At 46.7% G+C, this 17,665-nt stretch overlaps 1 protein-coding gene across 1 annotated transcript in view; it reads left to right on the forward strand.

Annotated features, from left to right (window-relative positions):
- Positions 1–439: 439 nt before the first annotated feature.
- LOC144327889 (maestro heat-like repeat family member 5) overlaps positions 440–17,665 on the forward strand; it is a 55,083-nt gene continuing 37,857 nt past the window's right edge. Inside the window, exons 1-10 of the mRNA XM_077929532.1 lie at positions 440–1,205; positions 4,282–4,421; positions 6,857–6,973; positions 8,376–8,486; positions 10,907–11,047; positions 12,071–12,190; positions 12,886–12,956; positions 13,049–13,184; positions 13,911–14,006; positions 14,838–14,942. Coding sequence (XP_077785658.1) covers positions 854–1,205; positions 4,282–4,421; positions 6,857–6,973; positions 8,376–8,486; positions 10,907–11,047; positions 12,071–12,190; positions 12,886–12,956; positions 13,049–13,184; positions 13,911–14,006; positions 14,838–14,942 — 1,389 coding nt within the window. The 5' untranslated portion in view covers positions 440–853. The remainder of the gene's footprint in view (positions 1,206–4,281; positions 4,422–6,856; positions 6,974–8,375; positions 8,487–10,906; positions 11,048–12,070; positions 12,191–12,885; positions 12,957–13,048; positions 13,185–13,910; positions 14,007–14,837; positions 14,943–17,665) is intronic.

Below are 17,665 nucleotides of genomic sequence, written 5' to 3' on the forward strand. Positions count from 1 at the left end.
GATCTACACGAGCTTGCTATTTCCAGGTCTGTCAAATATTTGGTCATCCTTCTCACTCTGAGTAAAAAGACTTCCTCATTTCAATGTTTACAAATAAAAATACAATACCAAATACTTTGAATCATTCCCAAATTCTGTCACTATCCAGGATAATATTTCCCAATTGCTAAATTTCCAGCAATCAAAACTGGAATATCATATTCCAGTCTTAACAGATTACCTAAAAATGACAATTTCTTATCCAGAGATTCTATTTATTTTTTTAAAATAATTTTTTTATTGATTTTTCCATGGATTCTACTTCTAACACTATATCTTTAACAATTTTTCATATTTCGACCCTCCTCCCCTGGACTTCCCTCGTACTCACATTTGTTTTATTTCCCTATTGTTCACCTTGCGTATTTGATGTTTCCCCAAAATTTCCTCAATACATATAGTCTTATTTTTTGTTGTAGACAGTTGTGATTGTTCACTCAAACCCTGCCAATGAGTCCATTTCTTTATGTTGCCTCTTCATATATGTTGTAAATGGTTCCCATTCTCTTTTAAAGTCTTTGTTGTCCTTTTCATGTAATTTTTCTGTTAGTTTTGCCGGTTCTGCATATTCCATAAGTTTCCCTTGCCATTGTTCTTTCGTGGGTATTTCTTCTGTCTTCCAAGTTTGTGCTAATAAAATTCTTGCCACTGTTGTTGCATACATAAATAATTCCCAGTTTTCTTTTTTTACATCTTGGTCTAAAATTCCTAGAAGGAATGCTTCTGGTTTCTTAACAAAAGTCTTTTTACACAGTTTTTTCAATTCATTATATATCATTTCCCAATAATTCCTAATCTTTTTGCATCTTGCAGGATGGCTTTTTTTCTAAAAAGAAAAAATAAAAATAAGATCTATCCCTCATATGAAGATGAGGCCCCTGCCCTACTGCCGCCATTGGCGAAGCCATCAACATCAGCCACAGAGGGCAGGAAGAAAAATAAAATTCCACCCAAAAACAAGATCTACCCCTCAAATGAGGAGGAGGCCCCTGTCCTACTGCCAGCACTGGCAAAGCCATCAACATCAGCGGCAGAGGCCAGGGCGGCAGAGGCCAGACCACTAGTCTTGCCAGGGCTGGTACAGCCCCGGACCAGCAAGCAAGAGCCAAGCCAGCAGCGGCCCTCAAAAAAGAAGAGCCTTGAGGACTCTGGGTCAGCGTTCCCAGGTGAGTAGGCAGAACCAGATCCCTTTTGGGTTCCCCTTGGCCTTAGACTTGGTGTTTACCTCTACGGATGTTGGTGATCTGACACTAACTAAAAGCGAAACAAAAGAAGTGCCATGGTCAGATCACTTCCTGGCGCAACTGGACTTCTCCGCGACCCTTCCCCAATGCAGGGAGGTGGGACCGATTTGGATGGTCCGACCCCGCTACTTAATGGATCCAACTGGTTTCCAGAGAGTGGTAGGGGATGTTTTATCCCAAGTTGATGGCCTCTCAGCTGATTCCCTGGTGGCCCGCTGGAATGCGGAGTTAACCAGGGCTATTGACTGTCTGGCTCCGAAGCGCCCTCTCCGATTGCATGGAGCCCAGACAACTCCATGGTTTTCCCCAGAGCTGAGGGCGATGAAACAATCGTTGAGACAGCTAGAGCACTGATGGCGGAAAACTCACTCTGAATCAGACTGGACACGGGCTAGAGCTCAACGTCAAGCCTACCAAGTGGCAATGGCGACGGCATCTGCAGAAAACAGCAGCAGGAGACTTTTTCAGGTGGTTCGCAATCTATCGGAACCACCTGTACCACCAGGGCCTGGTAGGGACCCCAAGATCTGCAATGCTTTTGCAAAGTTTTTTGCAGATAAAGTCGCTCAGATTCAGAAGGAGGTAGACTCCACTGTGGGAGCAGGGCCAGGGCGGGAGAGTGCTAGAGTTCTGTCTGGTCCTGTTACATGGGATCAATTCCAATCTGTTACCTCCAAGGATGTGGACAGGCTGCTTGGACAAGTGAAACCGACCACCTGTCTCCTTGAATCTTGCCCATCCTGGCTGATAAAAGCGAGCCGGGAAGGGCTGGGCGATGGGCTCTGCGGGGTGGTGAATGCTTCCCTCTGTGAGGGAGCCTTCCCAGACCCGCTGAAAGAGGCGGTCATTAAACCGCTTCTTAAAAAAACACCGTTAGACCCAGCCAATTTGGCCAACTATCGCCCAGTCTCAAATCTGCCATTCTTGGGCAAGGTGATTGAGCGGGTGGTTGCCAAACAACTCCAAGCACGCCTGGAGGATGCAGACCATTTGGATCCCTTCCAATCGGGATTCAGGCCTCACCATGGGACTGAAACTGCCTTGGTCGCGCTGGTTGATAATCTCCGGTGGGCTAGGGACAAAGGTGAGAGCTGTTTCCTAGTTCTGCTGGATTTCTCAGCGGCCTTTGACACCATCGACCATAACATCCTTCTGGACCGTCTAGAGGGGCTGGGAGATGGTGGCACTGTTATACGGTGGTTCCGCTCCTTTCTCCTGGGCCGTGTCCAGAAAGTGGTGTTGGGGGATGAGTGTTCAGACCCCTGGGCTCTCACTTGTGGGGTGCCTCAGGGTTCTGTCCTCTCCCCCATGCTTTTTAATATCTATATGAAGCCGCTGGGAGAGATCATCAGGGGGTTTGGGCTGGGTGTTCATCAGTATGTGGATGATATCCAGCTCTACCTCTCCTTTAAATCAGAACCAGTAAAGGCGGTGAAGGTCCTGTGTGAGTGCCTGGAGGTGGTTGGAGGATGGATGGTGGCTAACAGATTGATGTTGAATCCTGACAAGTCCTGTTTTTGGGGGACAGGGTGCGGGTGGGTGTAGGGGATTCCCTGGTCCTGAATGGGGTAGCTGTGCCCCTGAAGGTCCAGGTGCACAGCCTGGGAGTCACTTTGGACTCACAGCTGTCCATGGAGGCGCAGGTTAATTCTGTATCCAGGGCAGCTGTCTACCAGCTCCACCTGGTACGCAGGCTGAGACCCTACCTGCCCATGGACTGTCTCACTAGAGTGGTGCATGCTCTAGTCATCTCCCGCTTGGACTACTGCAACGTGCTCTACGTGGGGCTACATTTGACGGTGACCCAGAAACTGCAATTAATCCAGAATGTGGCAGCTAGGCTGGTGACTGGGAGCGGCCGCCGGGACCACATAACACTGGTTCTGAGAGATCTGCATTGGCTCCCAGTACGTTTCCGAGCACGATTCAAAGTGTTAAAGCCCCAAACAGCCTCGGTCCTGTATACCTGAAGGAGCGTCTCCACTCCCATCGTTCAGCATGGACACTGAGATCCAGCTCCGAGGGCCTTCTGGCGGTTCCCTCATTGCGAGAAGTAAGGTTACAGGGAACCAGACAGAGGGCCTTCTCGGTAGTGGCGCCCACCCTGTGGAATACCCTCCCTTCAGATGTGCAGGAAATAAGTAGCTACCCTATCTTTAAAAGACATCTGAAGGCAGCCCTGTTTAGGGAAGTTTTTAACATTTAACGCTGTATTGTTTTTAATACTTGATTGGGAGCCACCCAGAGTGGCTGGGGAAACTCAGCCAGATGGGCGGGGTATAAGTAATAAATTATTATTATTATGATGATACAATGCCGGGGTCTCTCTTGGTTTCCTTGATGTCTGGGTGCAAGTCCCCCCCACCCCACCCCTCCTTGTTATGAGGCGTGTAACATGGAGCAGGGACTTCCGGGTGGCTGCCCCTGTTCTGCATTGCTGGGGGTTGGACTAGGTGACCCCGCAGGTCCCTTCAGACGCTACAGTTCTATGATCCCTGTTCAGATATGGCATGCACCCGCTCATTGCAACAGGCGAGAAGCCCCCTGAGAAAGAACTTGCCGTCTTTTCTCGTGTATAAGACGAGGATTTTTACCCCCCAAATCAAGTGTCAAATTGGGGCTCCTCTTCTACAGGGGGAGTGCTGAGGGGGGACGGGCGCTTGGTTGTAGCTGCCAGGAGGAGATTTCCAGCCATGATTTCTTTGCTGTGGAAAGGGCTGTTGTCGACTGGCAGACGATAGGTGACTTGGTGGTTGATGCCTGCAACTGTGCAATTTGATTAATGGCTCCCTCCCCCCAAATAAAGCTCAACCACTCTGGGCAACCCCTCCCCTAAAAAGCTTAACAAGTCTTGGCAATCTGCCCCCATTTCTAAATTTTGAGTGCCCAAAAATATGGAGCGTCTTATATATGGGGGCGTGTTATACATGGAAAAATACGGTACCTTTCCCTCTCATCCGCCTCATTTACTCACTCCTCTCTCTCTTTCTTTCTGAAGAACTCTCTGATGAAAACTTCGAGTTCCTGTGGATGGGTAAGAAAATGCTGGGAGGAAGAACAATCCGAGAAGCTTTGGAGATGATGGATGAAAGGGAGATTTTGGACACCATCCTCCAACACCTCCAGACATCTCCCCAGGTGTGTGTGATGCAGGGTGGATTTGATTGAAATCAAATCAATTTAAAACATATTTTTACATTCTTGCTTGTATAATCTTAATATTTACAACCAGATGAAGGTTTCATTTTGGGAATAATAAATTTCCAGAGTAGTTTTTACTACTGATTTGGTTATACTGTTAGAAATGCATAGACAGATAATTATGAAATTATTGTGGGGTATAATAAGTTAACTGTGTACAGACGCTTCAGGTTACCGACTCCGCTAACCCAGAAATAGTACCTCGTGTTAAGAACTGCCATTGGCTCAGGGGCGAGAGGGGAAAAGCCGGGTGGATTACAGAGAGCCCCCAAAGATCGTGGGAAGCAGCAGTTCCTCAGCGGAGGAAGGAGAGGAGATGCAGGGGTCGGAGGAGGCGAGGCGGTGCCTGGACACCTTGCCTGAGCAAAGCGGGGAGGAGGGGGGTCCCCCATTACCCAAGCCTTCCTTGCGCAGTAGGCTTCCGTGCAGAGAGGGGAGGCGCAGACTGGGCGCCAAGAAATTACTCTGCTGGGGAAGGTTGAAGGGCCGCCCACTCTCAGATTCTGCCCGTGAATGAGCAAGACAGGGAATAGAGGTGCTCTGCATTCTAAAAGTTTTGATCACTAAGAAGAAAGCTTGAAAACAGACTCTTGAGCCATATTGCCTGATTGCTCTCAAGCAACCAACCGATACATCTAACAGTGGTGCTTCAGGTTAAGAACAGTTTCAGGTTAAGAACAGACCTCCGGAACGAATTAAGTTCTTAACCTGAGGTACCATTGTATATTTGGACAACTTTTCTGCTGTACCTTATTGGAAGGAGAAAAATAATCATTTCCTTAATAAGAATTTAAACAATTTATTTAACTAAAACAATAACATTATAGCTTATATATCCATGATGTAGTTAAACATTTTTTAAAAAAAAAATTCTTAGACTGAATTTTAGCATATATGAAAAACTTAAAATAAATCCTTACTTCCCAGTGAATAGCCTTTGGACTATAATGCAACTTAAATAGAAAAATATATTCCGAAAGATTTTTCCTCTAAAAGCATTTTATTTTAGAAATCCAATTTAATTTTTTTAAAAAATGTGATTTAAATCAAAGAAATCCATTAAAAAAAATAATGGGTCATTGATTTTTATCCACCCTGGTCTGATGCATGAACCAGGATTTCCCAACCTGGTGCCCTCTAAATGTTCTGGACCATATGCTGCCTGGGGCTGGTGGGAGCATGTAGAAGGGTTCAAGTTGAGGGGAACTGCCATTAACTATCACAGATAAAGGCAAACTTGGCCTTCCAGCTGCTTTGGGACTACAGCTCCCATCATCCCTAGCTAACAGGACCAGCAGGTCAGGGGTGATGGGCATTGGAGTCCCCAAACAGCTGGAGGGCTGTGTTTGCCTAGGCCTGAACTATTGGGAGCCCAGCTTGGAGGAAGGTCCTATTTGCACATGCAGGAGACGACTTTCCGCTGGTGAGAAGGAGTGGTAACCGCCAGTCTGGGGGGGCTTGAAAAGAGGACCAGGCAAACTTGGGGAAGCAGAGAAGACGATCAGTGCAGGATCTGTAGACCGGAAGAAGAACCAATCCATGAACTTGATTTGGTGGGGTGACTTGGACCCCAGGAAATGTTGCATGTTTTTTTCTTTATTCAGAAGCATTCCTGCCTCCAACAGTGGAGGAAGAGCAATTAGGACATGCTGAACTTGTCAACTTTCAAATTCCCCAAATGAGGAATACTAAAGAGTTGTAATAGGGACGCGGGTGGCGCTGTGGGTTAAACCACTGTGCTGCTTGGGCTTGCCGATCGGAAGGTTGGCGGTTCGAATCCCTGAGATGGGGTGAGCTCCCGTTGTTCGGTCCCAGCTCCTGCCCACCTAGCAGTTCAAAAGCACATAGTACAAGTAAGTAAATAAATAAATAAATAAAATAATAATAATAATAAATAATAATAATAATAATATATTTATATCCAATCCCTCCCCAGCCGAAGCCAGTACTGCTCCGGCTGGAAGGTAAACGGCATTTCCGTGTGCTGCTCTGGTTTCGCCAGAAGCGGCTTAGTCATGCTGGCCACATGACCTGGAAAAACTGTCTGCAGAAGCGGACAAATGCCGGCTCCCTCGGCCTTAAAGCGAGATGAGCTTTAAGCCTAGAGTCATTTGCGACTGGACTTAATTGTCAGGGGTCCCTTTACCTTTACCTTTAAAGAGTTGTAACATGACTTGGGAATTCAGAAGATGTGTAAAATTGCATACAAATCATTAAAACAATTGCCTAGTACTTGCAATCTATTATTATTATTTAGTATTACCCGACATTTTCAGACGCTAAAATTGAAATTCTTTGGTTTTCCAAAAGCAGATGATGTAGCTGGTGGGGTCTCCTCCCTGTGACTCACCCAAACCTTCCCCAACCCTTAGAATGCCCTCTATAGATATTATGGACTCAAGCTGCGGGATTCCAGGAGCGCAGAGACAGTCCACCAGTACCTGCACTTACTCCTGAGGTTGGCTCTCGAAGAGGAAGCAGACAGAGAGGTGAGTGAATGTGTGGGATGTCAGGGGGGGAGGAGAGCCAGCGGGACTGGGACTGCGCTCACATGGAGACTCTCCACCTCCAGCAGTTTCCTGGAAGAGCCTCCTCCTTCTGAACCCTCCTGCTTCAAGCGCCTCCCCAGGCTGCTCCCCAGTGTCCCACCACCACAATCCAGGGTCCCCCACTCTTACTCATCCAGCCAGTCCCTGACATTACCCCACAGACCCCACCAGCCCTCTGTCCTGATTTCTGGATTGGTCTCTGCTCGTGCCCACCCAGTCACCCCCTCAAAGCCTCTTACAGGAGGAACAGCTTTTCAGCATTCAACATATCTGGGGCAGATTTGTTTAGTTTTGGGTTCGATCAGAGCAGCCAACAAGTGGCCCTCAATGCCTTTCTTGGCAGCCCTCAGCAACCTTGGAGGCACCCCTACACACCTGTAGGCCTTGCACCGCCTTCCCAAAGCTGGGTAAGGAGGTGCTGGGCTTGGGGAAGGAGGCAGGTGTGATCTGTCAGGGTCCTAGAGTCCTCAGTTAGCTCTTTCCCACCTTTGGCAAGAAGGTGGGAAGGCGCTAGGTCCCACCAGAGCCTCGTGCCTCCTTCCCAAAACCCAGCGCCTCACCTGCCTACCTTTGGGAAGGCAGCATGCAGGCCGGGGCGTGTGTGTCAAACGTTGGCCTTGCTCCCCTCTCCCACATGACAAGTCAGTGTGCAGCCCACAGGTTCTGTGCTGAACTACTCTTGTGGCCCACTTGGTATGAGAAATTGGAGCACCCTGGTTTAGATGGTGCATATTCCTGCTCTGGCGCCTTTGGGTGAGGGGTGGATTACAAATACTTCCAGTGTATAAATGATGCATTTTAATGTAGTTGGGTGTTTAATGAAGCCAAGAACTGTATCACAAGATTCGAAAATGTCAGAATGCAAGGCATCCTTGCATTTCAAGCTGCACATGAGTCTGGGAGTTGTGGTCTGGTCAGTTCACATCAGAATCCACAGAAATATCGTTCTTCAAACCACCCCTATTATTATCCGGGATGAAAGGATCTGTTCAAATTGGTTCTCTAAGTGTCTCATTTCCCCACTCTTAAATTTGGTTCCCCACATTTTGCAGCAATCTGCTTACAGAATCACATTTATCCTCCATCCCTCATGATCAGCTTAGCTTAATGGTTGCCATCAATTTCATTTTAATTGATTTTAATTAATTTTTATAATGAAATGTTTTTAGAATGTTGTACTATTTTATTGTTGTTAGCCGCCCTGAGCCCGGCTTTGGCTGGGGAGGGTGGGATATAAATAAAATTTATTATTATTATTATTATTATTATTATTATTATTATTATTATTATCACTAATTGCAATCAAGAAAACGACATGTTTGACGTGCCTCATTCTCTCCAGGGAATTTCTGAGGCTATCGGTGTGGCTTCAAGCACCCATATTTCCCAGGTGCTGATGGCAGTGCGGGATTTTGGCCGCGCAGCCATTGCAAGGAAGACTCAGACGTCTGAGGTAAGGGTGTGAAGTGAGGAAGGAGCATAGCAAGAGTGTAGGTCAGCCATCCCCAGCCTGGTGCCCCTTCCCCATCCGTGTGTTTTGAATTGGAACTCCCATCAGCCCCTGACAGCATGGCCAATGGTTAGACAAAGATCCTGGCAAATTGGATCCTTAGCAGCTATTTACATCCACACCAAAGCATGTGAAGCAGCCTCTGGGTTCCTCTGATCTAGGAAAACAGAGCTGTGTTGGAAAAGAACAAATCCTGCCCCATTTCCAAATATGCTCTTTTTCAAGGGATGGGATCCTTACCATTCCAAAAAGGCAATTAGATCTGCTCATCCTCTCAGTATGGAAGCCAGACAACTTCCTCTGTGGGTATGTCTCAGTCATCCTTCTGAAGTGGGCTCCAGCAGTCCTGTCTCTGTGGCTCCAGATCCTAGCTCTGATCTGATCCCTTGGCTCAGTCAGTCAGTCAAACGGAATCGTTAGAAACCATTGGTCATCCCCAGAGTACACGCAATACAAAAGTACACTGGCCCATGTTTTTAGGTTGGTTGTCAGATGGTTGGTTGGCATTTCTTCAATAGTGGAAGCTAATGGGGGACCCCAAGGGTCATCTAGTCCAACCCCCTCCAATGCAGGAATCTCAGCTCAAGCATCCCTGAGAGATGGCCATCCAACCTCCAACGGAGAGTCCACAACCTCCCAAGGGAGAGTGTTCTGCTGTCAGAAAGCTTTGAATGAAGAACCTCTTAGAGTTTGGAAGAGGGGACACCTCTCCAACTGAGGGGAGAGAGCAGAATCCAAGAGAGAAGGCAGTCGGCAGGCTGGGAGAGGCAGAGAGAAAGAGGGGAGAGGTTTCAGCTGCATCCCGGGGCAGGGCAGCTGCCCAAGTTGCTCTCGTGCAAGGGTTCTTCTGCGTACGGGAGTGCCTGCTGGCCCCATTCAACTATGTTCTAGAGTAGACCCATTGAATTTAATGAAGATGACTAAGTTAGGCCCATTCATTTCAACAGGTCTACTTGAAGCAAAGCATAGTTGAGTGTCACTCTCTGTGTTCACCTCCATATATTTGTCAATTAAGCAAATTATTACAAAGGCATAGCAACTGCGTGCGGATCTAACAGTTCCATAACCTGAGGGGGCCTTGGGGTCATGTGCCCCCGACTCTCCAATTCTCCAACCCAGCTGGAAGGGGATCAGAACCTTTTCCTTCCACTTTCAGTTAACTTCCCTCAAGCTTCCGGTCTCCTTTTTGCAACTGTGCTAGAGGAGAAGGGAGCAGGAGCCGATGAGTCCAAGGCTCATTCACACAATAATAAACCATAGTTTATCACAGAGGTAACCAAAATGGTGCCCTTCAGATGCTACAGACTGCAACTCCCATCCCTCCTGACCACTGGCCATACTGGCTGAGGCTGATGGGAGCTAGAGGCCAACCTATGTTGATGCCCTCTGGTTTATTGTTACACCTGAACGCAGCCCTGAACTCTCTTGTGCTCTGCCATCCAAGAGAAATGAAACCCAGGAGTGTGGTACCCCTGGATTTTTGCTGTGAGTTGGGAAATGACCAAGGAAATTTCCCAACCCTCACTATGGAGAAGATGAGCAGATCCACCCAGTTCATTTTAATTTTAAAAAAGCAGCTCCCATGGAAAAGAGCACCAGTGGTCAGCCTACCCTACACTGTCCTGCACTTTCTCCCTGGTTGACTGACCAAACCCAAAGAGAACACCTTCATGGTTCCTCGTCATCCTGGGGAAAAATTGACCAGTGGGGTGTCACAGGGTTCTGTCCTGGGCCCGTTGTTGTTCCACGTTTTTTTTAAAATAAATGACTTGGATGAAGGAATTGAGGGGATGCTCATCAAATTTGCAGATGACACCAAACTGGGAAGGGTAGCCAATGCCACAGAAGACAGAATCGGGATTCAAGATAACCTTAACAGATTGGAGAACTGGGCCCAAACTAACAAGATGAAATTCAATAGGGTCAAATGTCAGGCTCTACATTTAGGCAGGAAGAACCCGATGCACATATATAGGATGGGGGAGCCCTGGCTTGCCAGCAGTTTGAGTTTCCTGGAGAAAAAAAAAATACAAAATTTGTAAGTCTGCACAACAACTTCTTGTTGTTGCTTAGTCGTTTAGTCGTGTCCGACTCTTCGTGACCCCCTGGACCAGAGCACGCCAGGCACTCCTGTCTTCCACTGCCTCCCGCAGTTTGGTCAAACTCATGCTGGTCGCTTCGAGAACACTGTCCAGCCATCTCGTCATCTGTTGTCCCCTTCTCCTTTTGCCCTCCACCTTTCGCACAACAACTTACTGACTACTAATATTTTCCCAGCTGCTAAAAGGTCCCAACTAAATGGTGATTTGTCTCCAATTGCACTTAAGGTTCCCAAACTCACTTTCCCCATCCTTTCCCTCCAGAATACTAGCGAGACCAATGCCAGCATCACCGTCATCCTTTGCTGCGGGCAAATGGCAATCGGGGCACGGCAGGATGAGCTCCCCCTTTTTATAGACCAGTTAACACAGGAGCTCCTCTTCCAATTCCAGAACAGCAGGAAGGTATGGCTCTGATTATCACACGGGCTCCTGTTGTTTGTTCTCTCAGCTATACCATACTTTTCCGTGTATAAGACAAGGTGTTTTTTATTATTATTAAAAAATGATGTTTAAAAATGAGGGTCATCTTATACACAGATAGTGCATAGGGGGGACATGGGTTTGGTTGCCGCTGCAAGCCGGAGATAGTCAGTGGCTATTGTGCGTGTTATTGGTGGCTGCGGCAAGGGGTGGTGTTGACTGGCTGTCGCTGCGGAAATTGGGAAGGCGATTGGCGGTTTCTGCCGGCGAGGGACAGACAATAGGTGGGTTTTGCGACGTGTGTGAGTGGCAGCATAGGTCCAGCGGGTGAGCAATTTTTGGAATCCCCTCCCCCCAAATAGCTGAACAACTGTGGGTAATCCTCCCTTCCAAAAGCTCAGCAACTCTGGGCAATCCTCCCCCCCCCATTTTCTTAATTTGGAGTCCCCCCTAATAGGGGGTGTCTTATACACGAAAAAATACGGTATATCCTGCCTTTCTCCTGTCATACGACTCCAGGAGGTGTGCAACCATTTCCCCCGTGGTCACCATCCAGGCACTGAGCAGACCTCCTGAGCTCCGTCAAGGTCCTTGCACCACATGCCTTCAGACTGTGCCCTAGGGCAGGGTCTTTGGCTTCATCCACCAAAGGGTTGTAGACTGGGGTGTATACTGGCTCCACCCTTAGGACCAGATGGGGCATTACAGTGGTACCTTGGTTCTCAAACTTAATCCATTCTGAAACCAAAGCGTTCCAAACCAAGGCACGCTTTCCCATAGAAAGTAATGCAAAATGGATTAATTCTTTCCAGACTTTTTTTAAAGAAACCCTAAAACAGCAATTCAACATGAATTTAACTATCTAACAAGACCATTTCTGGGTTAATTTTTGGATTGGGTTAGTGTTAGGGTAAGGATTAGAATTAAGGTTAGGGTCAGTGTGGCTTTATGTTTCCTTGTGATTTTGATTCAAACTCAATTTTATAAAATCCCTTCTCCTTTCAGAACGAGGATTTGAAGAAGAGCTTTATGAAGGCAGCAACTTTAACAACCAAGGCGCTTGTGCAATCGAATGTGGGACATGTCACCTTCCCCCACAAAGAGGAGCTCACCTTCTGCATCATAGTGAGTAAAAAGAAAAAGAAAAAAAGAGGGGGAATCTCCTGGGGTTTCTTTTCAGAGCGTTTTTTCTTAAAAATAGCTGTGTAGGTCTAGCTCTGGGTTGCATGTTCTGACCATCTGGCCCCAAACCATTTCTGGGTGGTCACGTTCTGCTCCAGCTCAAGTTTCCAAACCCTCTTGAAAGGCAGCCCTACATTGTGGCAACCTCAGCAGGCTGTCACCAGCGCCTAAGTAAAAGAGGCTAGGTTCTCCCAGGAGGAGAGGGCTGTCGATGGCTCCCAGCCATGATTGCTATGTTCTACCTCCACAGAGGAAGGAAGCAATGTTTCTGAATATAGTTGCTGGAAGCCACAGGCGGGGAGAGGGCTCTTGGGCTCATGGTCTGCTCCCTGGTTTCTCACAGACGTCTGGTTGGCCACTGTGAGAATGCTGTGAGGATGCTGGACTAGATAGGCCCTTGGCCTGGTCCAGAAGGCTGATCTTATGCTGTTCTTATGGGGTAGAGCTCTGCCCAGGAGAAAAAGGGATCTTATTCCCAGATCCAGGAAGCCCACTCTTCTCCTCTAGGAGGACCCACTTGCCAATTGCAAAGAAGTTGTCAAGTGGGCTGGATAGAGAGCACACCTCAGGGCTTGGTGTGGTGGTGGCAGGGATGGCGCCTCCAGTTCCCTGACATGCTGTGTGCTTCCCCACCACAGGAGGTTATCAAAGAGCCAATAGCATCAATCACCAACCTGCACGAGGCAATGGAAAACATCATTCGCCTGACGTAAGTACGGCCAGGCACAGTACATATTTCTTCACCAGGTTTATGGACTGCTGGGTGCTGATCCTTTCCTCTCCCCTTCTTTCTCTTCTCAGTGCCTTGAGACCATACATGGACCCTCTGACCCGCTCTCAGCTGGTACAAAAAATCACCCAGAAGGTCTTCCAGTTGCCATCCTTGCAGGTTATGAAGATCAAAGCTGGGAGCTCGGTCAAAGCAACACCGAGCCAGGTGACTGGACCTTCTGCTTTTGGAGGAAAATGGGGTTGCCAGGTTAAAGGATTTGAGGGCAAAGAGTCTGAGCCGTGTAAGCCGCAAAGAATGCTGCCTGAGACACTTGACCCATCACAATGATGTAACAGCCAGAGACTTGGGGTGTATATTTTTGATTTTAATCATGTTTCCATATTTATTACATTTCACCTTTGCTAGAATGCATCCACGTATGATTCCTGCATGCCTGCATTTTGTGACTCTCATGCCTCCCTCCTACGCTGCATTTATTTGTTTGCTTGTTTGTTTATATGCTGCCCATCTGACTGGGTTACTCTAGCCACTCTGGGCGGCTTCCAACAAATTAAAACACAGCCAGACGTCAAATATTTAAAACTTCCCTATGCAGGGCTGCCTTCAGATGTCTTCAGACGGAAGTATAATGATATATCTCTCTGACATCTGATAGGAGGGTGTTCCACGGGGTGGGCCCCACCACCAAGGCGGCCCTCTGCCTTGGAACACCCCAAGGAAGTTGAGCCCAGTGTGGAGTCCTGTATCTTTATATCGCATGACCTGTAACCTTACATACATCAAGAAACGTTTGATGTTTATGACTCTTTGTGTGCCGTGCTTGAACCCCTGCATAAGCTTTGTTACAAATTTGGACTAGAAGGCTCCAGAGCATATGGGATTTCCATGGGGGTCTTCAGCTTCTAAGTGCTTTTGCTTCTCTCCTTCCAGGACTGTTATCAAGAAACCGTGTACATCTGGCTCAACATGCTCACCAGCTTGCTGTCAGAGGCCCCCTCTCTGAAGACGCTGCAGGAGATATTAGTGGTAAGGGAGCCCCCAAGGTGTCAGAGCAGGGGGAAGCAGCAGCTCCCATGCCGGAGGACAGACCCTCTTGAAATGATTGCACGGGGGGCATCTGTGGCCAACTCACTGGTTGTGGGTGCTGATGGTCAAGTGGGCCTCTGTTCTGCTAGCAATGCTTGTGCAAGGCACACAAGATATGTCCTCTGCTGATGGCGTATGGGGAAGGGCCGTGGCTCGGGACAGAGCATCTGTCTTGCATGCCCAAGGTCCCCGGTTCAGTCCTCAGCATCTCCAGGTGGGGCTGGGAAAAGGCTCTCTGCCTGAAAGCCCAAAGGGCCAACTGCCAGTCCTCATTACCTGTGGAACAATGGCTGGGCTTGGTCTAAGGATGCTTCCTGCATTCCATTGCTATGGCTGTGGTGAGGTGTATGTTGTATTGTTGCAATTATCACACACACAAACACACAAATGACAGATTGCAGGGCGGTTCACAACATAAAAATACAAAATCAGAACAGAAAATGCATAATAAAACAAAAGCAACCCAAGAGCCAATTAATATCTAATTCTACTAATGCTTTTTTTAAATGGCTTCTTTTTTCTGTGTCTTTAGTTGTTCTTGTTTTGTTTGTAAGCTGCCTCGAGTCCCTGTCTGGGAAAGAGGTGGGGTATTATTATTATTATTATTATTATTATTATTATTATTATTAATAATAAACAAATTGCAGCAAACTTTCTCCTTTACAAAACAACCCCTTTTTGCAATTTGTCCCCTCTATGAAGCTTTGTGAATTTGCAAACCTGGATTAAGGGTTGTCCTTCCATGTGATGATGATGATTTCTCTCTCGCAGCACACAAAAGGCTGGATTGACTCCAGAAAAATCAGTGAGCGGCAAAGAGCAGTCAAGACCACCAACGCACTCCTGAAATATGCCTCCGAGCATCTGGACTTTGATGTGAGTGACCAAGGCTTAATGCTGCAATTTCAAATCGTATTGCGTTGGAAAGTTCAGGTGTGAACTAGATGAAAGCTGTATGGCATGGCCATCCCAGGGGAAGGTGCCAGCCAGTGCTATTTTTCTAGAAAAAGAGGTGCCAGGACTCACCATGAACTCACCTCCCTCATTCTCTTATAATGGCAATAGTGCCCACCTGAGAGGTGCCAGTGTTAGCTATTTGCAGTATAGTAGCACTGCAGAGAGCTTGCTGGGGAGACCATGCGTTAAAAAGGGACTCAAAAATAACTTAAACAAGGTTTTAATAACAAAAACAAAAACTCCTAAATACACCAACAACAAACCAGACCCAACCACCAACCCATCCCCCAGGGTAACGGAAGAGCTAGGTGCTGCTCCTTATATACTACACCCAAATGCTGACACAGCTTAATCAATACAACTCAGCACCTGCTGTGTTTCACAGCTGTAAAGCTGGGTCTCGTTATCTTGCTCTGGCCCTTGCTCTGGCCCCTGAAAGACATGCACAACTGGTGGAACAATGATGAACCTTTACATTTAAAGAAACCATTCAACATTTCCCCTGCGGTTCATCATTGTGGAACAAAATCATAAAGCATATTTTGTACACGTCTTTCATGAGTAACCTTTGGAAGTGCTTTAGTAAAAATGTCTGCAATTTGATTGTCACCTGGAACATATTGAAATACAATCATTTCATCAGCAATTAGTTTCTTTACAAACTGTAAACGTAACCTTAAGACTCTAGTGCGCTGCGTATTGGTCTCTGAACACAGGATAGCAAGTCCGCTCTGGGAATCAAGGTAAACTCTTACTGGTAGTGTTACTTTCATCTGTAGGTCTGCAAATACTTGCAGATACCATTCCACATCATGAGTGGCCTGAACGCATGCACATAATTCACTCTCTGTTGTGGAGAGACAAATAATGGTTTGTGTCTGGGACTTCCATTCAAATGGACAACTGTTATAACAAAACACCATACCAGACACATCCCTGCAATTATTTTGTTCCACTGCATGAGATGCATCGCAGAAAATTTCAAAACCTTTGTCAATACATGATGTAAACTGCAACCTATAATGTTTGGTATGTTTAAGGTACACTACCACTCTCTTAAGAGCAGAGAAACATTGCGTAGTGGGCTTTTCCACAAATTTTGCCAGAAAGTGAAAAGCATAAGTTATATCTGGTCTTGAGATTCTTTGAATGAAATTTAGCTTGCCTATAGCAGAACGATACAAAGTTTTGTTAGGAAATGGCTTATCTTCACCTGTAAAGGTGAAACCACACACCATAGGCGTATCCTTCCCATTTGCATTTTCTTAAACCCATTTTGAATCAATAAGTCTCATATCTGGGGTTTGTGGTACAAGAGACCAAGTGTTATGCTCTTTTAAAGAAGCTATCTCAGAGTTGATAGCTTTATACCAATTTACAACTTGGTGCTTAGGTAAATTCTGAACATCATTGTAGCTTTTTGGCTCAAAAACCGCCTTATTGGCATACACAGTATTTAAATGTTCATCTGCAAAACGTTGTGGCTTCTGTCTCTTTCTATCTGAACGTCTCAGTCCGGAAGGAGAGTCAGACTCCTCAGACTTAATGGGACTAAGTGAACTACTAGTTTCAGGTTGTAAATCATCATTGTCAGACTGAAGAGGTGCCTGTAGGCTAAGCTCACAGTCAGAAAACTCAAGAGAATCTAACCTCCCCTCGGGTGCCCATGACTTTAAATCATCAAACAGATTATCAGATTCAACAGGCTTTTTGTCTTGTTCCATTAATTCAGAAGCACCATTTCCTGCTGCTTCTTCTGCTGCTTCTTTCTCTTCTTCCTCAGTATTATCTATACCATCAGTATCTTGGAAGACAGCAACTCCATTCCAATTTACAGTTTGTATCATGCTTCTGGTAATATGAAATTTGCCAGTTGCTGGTATGTAAATTCTGTACGCTCCCTGCTGGTAGCCCATTAATTTCCCCTGAACACTACGCTCACCCAATTTCTGCTTAGCGGGATAATGCATAATTACATCTGAATCCCAAATGCGTAGGTATTTCAGATTAGGGCGTTTTTTAAACAGCTTCTCATAGGGGGTTGTTAGGATATTTCTGTTCCACCTTAAACAGGGAGCAGGCTGTTGTTTGAGTCACAGTCTGCGTACTTCCGGCTCACAGAAAGTTTATGTTTTGTACATAGCTTTTGTTTCTCTCTCTGTGCCTGAACACGCAGGCAAACAGTCATGTTTTTTCTTTGTTCTGACCAACGCTAAATAAAGTTGTAAATAATGCTCTCCTGAGTGCATCTTTCATTGTGCGAACTCTGCAAAGGGCGTGCACAAGTCCTTGGAATGTGGAAAGCTGTTTCTGAGGCTTGTGTCGCTAATTGACTGATACTGCGTTCCTACGGGAGGTTGATGGATCGTCCGGAGTCGACGTGGGGGCATGATGGCCTTTGTCTCCCTGGCAGTATCCCAACAACAGGTTTCGGGTCCAGATTCACAGCACTTACAGGAGAGTAAGACTGTGAAAGACTGTGAAAGGTATGTGGAGAAAAGTAAGGCTTTTCGTTGCCGCGGCAGAGCCTTTGATGTCCGGCAGGCTAATTTAGCCTGGGAGTCGAGCCAAGCAGGCCTCAAGATTTATGAGCTGCCAAGATAAGGTGTTTTTGAAGGCATAAAGGCTCACGGCTCAAGTAA

Source organism: Podarcis muralis, chromosome 5, assembly GCF_964188315.1.
Source record: "Podarcis muralis chromosome 5, rPodMur119.hap1.1, whole genome shotgun sequence".
NCBI classification, from domain to species: domain Eukaryota; kingdom Metazoa; phylum Chordata; class Lepidosauria; order Squamata; family Lacertidae; genus Podarcis; species Podarcis muralis.